General features: G+C 48.2%; 1 protein-coding gene across 1 annotated transcript in view; it reads right to left on the bottom strand.

The window, feature by feature from the left end:
• Positions 1–2,313: 2,313 nt before the first annotated feature.
• LOC137637037 (uncharacterized) overlaps positions 2,314–6,000 on the bottom strand; it is a 66,404-nt gene continuing 62,717 nt past the window's right edge. The window contains exon 5 of the mRNA XM_068369347.1: positions 2,314–3,332. Coding sequence (XP_068225448.1) covers positions 2,515–3,332 — 818 coding nt within the window. The 3' untranslated portion in view covers positions 2,314–2,514. The remainder of the gene's footprint in view (positions 3,333–6,000) is intronic.

Genomic DNA, 6,000 nt, shown 5'->3' with positions numbered 1-6,000 from the left:
CCCGCGACGTATCTGTCGACATGCTCCCGACCAAGTTTGACGTCGGGAGCTAAGGGGAGGGTCAAGGAATGCTTCTTCTGGACGGGGTTATCTACCATCCTCCCCAACCCCGAGAGCCAAGCTTGCTCCGTCGACGGTTTGGGCTCGTCCAGGCGATGGTGACTCCTTATGAGGGCCAGAACTTTCCGGTACGAAGATACCTCATCCGACGTACAGTCCCCGACCTCAGTCAATCCATCGACCACCTGGTCCTCTGCGCCGTGTCCTTCTGCTAGGCCGCCGGGTGGGTCCATGTGAGAGGTTACGTCCTCCTCTTCCTGGCGAAACGATGGGGCGGGTGCCTCCGCCACGGGTTGACCCGCCGGGACGGAGGTAGCCGTCATGGGTCTACCATGGTATCCAGGGCGCTCTATGTGAGCAGCCGTGGTACCGGGTCCACAAGAAGAGCTGCTGGGCCGGCACAGCGGCTCTCTCCGCTGGGCGGATAGAGCCGGTGACTTGGCGGGCAGCGGGACGGCAAAGCCGACCTGAGACGAGAGCTTGGACCGGTGTGCGGGACGCGCGGTCGACAAGCGTGGCAGGGGCTTAGGGACGGCTCCAGCGGCCAAGGAGGCAGACACTGGAGCGGCAGGTGTCATGATCGACCCGCTACGGGGGAAAGCTGCCAGAGCCCAACTGTCCCTGGACAGGCGCCTGCCTTTGTTCTTCTTCCTCGATGACTTTGCCTTCTTCCTGGAACGGCCAGAGCGAGAGCGAGATTTATATTTCCGGGACCTCTTCCATTTCCTTCTCCCCTCCCGGGAGTCGTCGTCCTTCGAGGATGACGAATCGTACGACGACGAAGAGGAGGAGGAAGAAGAGCTGGAGGAGGAGCTAGACGAGTCCTCTGTTACTGATGCTGGGTCCTGGTGTTGTCCTACCGGCGTGAAGGGCTGCATAAAATCAGGCGGGAGCGTCAACAACGGCGCCGGGGGAGTCCGTAGGGTCTTCCTAGACGCGAACCACCCTTCTAACTCCTCTTGTTGGCGCATCGGCGACCTGAAGGGCGTCCTTGGAGCCGTCCAGACGATGGAGTCGGGGTCCGACGAACTTGTTGGGTGCCTCTCTTTATCTGTGTCTCCCCCAGGCGCTACGGTACCTGTAACACTTTGCCACGGGGTGGGAGAAGGGGCCGTAGCGGCCTTCCCCCACACCGGGTCCTCGGTAGAGACGAGCTCAACGGGCACCAGGGCCTCGTCTCCCGAACACACTCCCGCCCTCCCAGCAGGCCCCCCACATGCCTGCGAAACAACAGCATCCCCCACATCAACAGTATCAGACTCACGGGGAACAGCAATGGGCCGTTTCCCCACAACGCATTTACCTCGTCCCCTACTCAGGGTAGGGGAAGGAGACGGTGAACCCCGCTCCGACGGGGCGGCAGGAGAAGCCAAAGGGGAAGAGGCGCCTACCTTCTTCGGGGACCGCTTTCTTCCTCTTCGTGACGTATAGGGCCCACTGAACCTTGGACCAGGACGCACACTCCGGACACGTTGTCGACGCGGAACACACACTGCCCCTGCACGTGGAGTACAACGTATGCGGATCTACCTCCGACCTCGAGAGCCACACAACGCAGGAATTACCAGCCTTAGGCCCGGGGCAACGGCGTTGGGAATCCATAACGCAATGTACAGAACACCAAGCAACACAAGACACTGGGGAAGAATGTGGATAAAGGTGGCACAAAGGGAAGGGAGCAGGGGGAAACACGAGGGAACCACGTGGTAACACAAAGTGTCGGAAGGGATGCGAGAGAGAGCCAGCGAGATGTGAACAGCGCCGCGACCAGAAGCTTACTGACGATCGAGACCTAGGTCCATGCTCTCGCACACTGACCCGGGTCGCCTCAGGGCGAGTATCCATCCGCCACAGAGGGACCCACTAAAGAAAACGGAGATAGGGGAAACTACCCAAAAACCTGGTTGGTTGGGAGGAGAATCCCAGATACTCCTAGGAGAGTAGTTCGAGGTAAGTACTCCGTGTTGGAACAACTAGATATTCTTTATTATACGTTGAAGATTTTATCTCCTTGCTGCCTCCCTACAAATTTCATTTAATCATAACTTCATATAAATTTTGTTGATGTATTATATGCATTATATAATATACTATATGCAATATGATGTTTATTATTTAATAATTTTATGTATCGACTTCATTCCCAGAGCATCAACTAATATACTATACTATAAATACACATAAAATGTCAAGATAATAGAGTGTAGTTTACAAGTATAAGGTTGTTAGAAATATTTATAATGAAAGACTATATTACGTAAAACTTAATTCATATACCATAGCATATACAACTCATTTATTGTTATTATACAATAGTAAAACATGGCTGTTGATAAGAAACATAAAATTCTTGTATCATACAATCTTTCAATTTCCATAAAAATAACATCATCCAAGGAATTCAATGGTTTTGTAATAAAATGCAACATACACATTTCTAAAACGAATCAACAGTTAATACATCGTATGATTATGCTGAGGACCAGTATACGTAACACCTACACCGCCTTGTAAAATGTGAGGCTGACCTGAAGCTCCAGGTCCACCTTGAGCTACACCCTGAGCTATAGCATGAGCTGGTATAATGGTTCCAGGTTGAAACTGCTGCATGTTATGCTGTACTGGGAAATTACCTCCCTGGGTATTGGCCGTTTGAACTCCCCCACCTGGAGAGACTGGAAGGGAAATTAAATTAGACATGTGACTTAGGGATAGGTAATAGGAAGGCATGTGCCCTCCGACAGAGTGAAGATTTAAAGGAATCGGTTGCGACTGCTCAGACCCGCCACCGCCTTGGCCCGTTCCGCCGCCACCCGTCTGAAGGTTGAGTGGTTGCTGCTGAGGTTGCTGTCCACCGGAAGGATTGAAACCAGCTCCTGTATGAGCATTGTTACCCATGTGCTGCAGACCAAGGACACTTAATTGTAAGTTTGCTGGAAGTGTGTGCGGATGAGGTTGTTGGCCTCCCATATAGCTGCCGCCCATTTGGGACCCATGCCCAGCCGAAACTGCCATGCCAGCGGCAGACGTCGAGGATTGATTTGGCGTTGTGGTTCTACTCGCCGAGTTCTCTTGAACACGTGCTCGTGGTCGAGACTGCTTCGAACTCTTCTTTTTTGTAACCTGCAGAGCACCCGATGCTTCCAAACTTTTCCGAAGATCAGACAACTTTCTTTTTACGGTGTTGAAGTCCATGGATTTGAATTCCTCATGGAACACTTTAAAATATAACCATGACTTAACTTTTGCATCATAGTCTTTTATCACTTTATCTGAAAATAGAAATATAATATTACCAAAAAATTTAATCACTGTAATTACAAATTAATGAAATTTTATATTCTTCAGTTCACACAACAAATTTGGACATTTTTCTGGTACTATAAACAATAAAAAGAGTAAATACACTTATAATAGTTCATTCGTTATAAAACCTTTTATCTTATAGCCCAGAAAATACTGAAAAAACTGCGCTGATAGATGAAACCTCCTTCAGTTATGGTTTAAAGTACTTAGCCCACCTAGCCTATGTGATTCCTTTTTTTAAAAAGAGATTATCCAGCCCAAATGAGTTGAACTTAACTCTTGCAGAGCTGGCCCGAATAAATTTGGGATGGAATAATCTAATCTAACTGATAAATAAAATTATAAAAAACTGTAAGGAAAATGTCTTCATTAAACCTGTACTTTTAAAAATCTTGAAATCCTAAAAACAGAGTAATCCACAGAATCAGAAACAATTCAGTTTTCTGATTAAAACAAATTTCGTAGCTATCTAAAAAAATGACAACTTCGTAGATAATTTGTTTTTTTCCTAACTATACAAACCTTAGCTATTTATTAGGGGTTATACTTTCGGCGGAGCTGAAATGACGAGCCATTAAAATTTAGCGAGGGTTAACTACCCACACCGCTAGTTAGCGGGGGTAGGGGGGGTAGCTTGCTACCAATCGCATTCACATACCTGTGATTTAGTCACTTTGCTTGGAGGTAGGACTTCAAGGGGGATAGGGATGGCGGGCAAGTTTGTATAAATAGCTAAGGTGTGTACAGTTAGGAAAAATACAAATTAACTACGAATTTGTCATTTACTCCGTAACTGGAATACAAACGACGCTATTTATTAGGGGTGACTCACCCATTAGGAAGGGTGGACGTCCCTGCCAATCTGGCTTTTGGCTTTGCCCGGGACTCCTTATCTGGGTATGTTAGTACTCAAAAATAAGTTGTCCCTGCCCTCGCTAAACCTTGCTACACAAGGTCCGCAGCCTACGCAAGCTGTATGTTGAGACGTGTAGAAGTGTGACTGTCTAGGTAAAGTTATTCCGAGTCTATGTAGGAAAAACCTGATGAAACCAAGACTTCCCAATACCACCTCGCCAGGGTATGGGGACGCAACAGTATTAACTTAATACTAGGTACACAAGGGAGCATGGTTTACCTGCAGTGGTTTGAGGTCAGCTTATGCAGAGAACCCAGGATGCTGCTTTCCCCACGAGAGGGTAGGATGAAGAAAAGAATAAGAGCCAGTCAAATCTTTTCATTCACGCAGAATAAAACCGGGTAACAGTGCCCTCAACCTTCTGCTACTTGTCCAATAAGGAGCTTGAGGTATACAACCAGCTGTTGTGCAGCCACCACCGGACCGATAGAGATCATATCGAGTTCCTGTGGGTCACGTCTTGCAGGAGAAAGGTTGTGAAAGTCACCTGGAGCATTCACATCCTTTCTTGTAAAACCTACGTCACAGAGTAATCTGCTAAGAAGGACCAGGGCCATAGTTATGCCCCTGACACTGTGAATCGTCATGTCGAGATGATGTTTCGGTGATCCTCCTCTAGTCTCTCCCAGTGCTGACAAGAGGAGGGACCCGGGCAGGCTGTTACCGTTTTCTTAAGGTAAAGTCTCATACCTTACCCTGGGTACAGTAACGGATGATCTGGATCGTCCGTTACCTAGTTGAGACTTGTGTAGGATCCGTCACCTCTGGAGACTGCGTCTGGTGACATACTCAGGGACGAAACTGAACATTGTCTTTCGCCCTTCTCAATAATGGGCGATGTCGAAAGCGTGACCATGAAGTTCCTCGACTCGTATGGTTGCTGTCCGAGTGTGTAGGAACATTGTGTTCTTAAATCAGGAGAAAATTTGTTGCCTGGTGAAGTGGAACACGAGGTCCCTTTAGGGATCGGAGATTTGAACCATGTTCTGAGAGGAAGGCCTCAATTCCGACTGGGGAAAGGCAAGTTGTAAGTCGGTATGAGTTAGGAAAAGTCTATCAATGAGAGGGAGTCCCTTTCTTTCAGTTTGAAGGTGAAGGATCAAGGTTGAGTGATCATCTTTACCTGTCGAAACTGAATAGGGGGTCTTTTCCTCTGCATATACTCGAGGATTCCGCTATTGCTGGGATCGAGGTATCGAGTAGAGAGACACTTTCACATGACGCCAACCACACAAGACGTGATACTGCCTGGTAGACTGATGCTGAGGAATTCCTCAGATATCTAGACAACCTTTTCGCAAAGAGGTATTGGGTAGTCTTCAGGCGTACAATCATAGCAAAGCTATAGCTTGTGGTAGGTGTCGAAGTGGGTTGTCTGTTATCAGGAGAGGGTTCTCTTGGAGGCTCTATCAGGAGCTGCAAAAGGTTTGGAGACCGTTCTGCATAATGCTATAGCGGACCTAGGAGAGTCCTTGAGAGGTTGACCGATGTTCTAGCCTTCTTGAGTGCCCTTTTCCAGATAAAACAGGGACGAGACGTAAACGTCATTGTTGTACCCACCGTTGTTGCCAGAGAGCCTTGGGGTCTAGGGCTGGTGAGCAACGGTAGCCTGAGATTCAGGAGCGTTGCGATCAGACCCCCTAGTTGGAGGACCTCGTAAAGTAGGGACTTTGTTGGCTACATGGCGATCCAAAGTCCATTCGGTATACCTTATCTGA

Source organism: Palaemon carinicauda, unplaced genomic scaffold (assembly GCF_036898095.1).
Source record: "Palaemon carinicauda isolate YSFRI2023 unplaced genomic scaffold, ASM3689809v2 scaffold50, whole genome shotgun sequence".
Classification (NCBI taxonomy): domain Eukaryota; kingdom Metazoa; phylum Arthropoda; class Malacostraca; order Decapoda; family Palaemonidae; genus Palaemon; species Palaemon carinicauda.
This window is presented reverse-complemented; position numbering and strand designations above follow the sequence as displayed.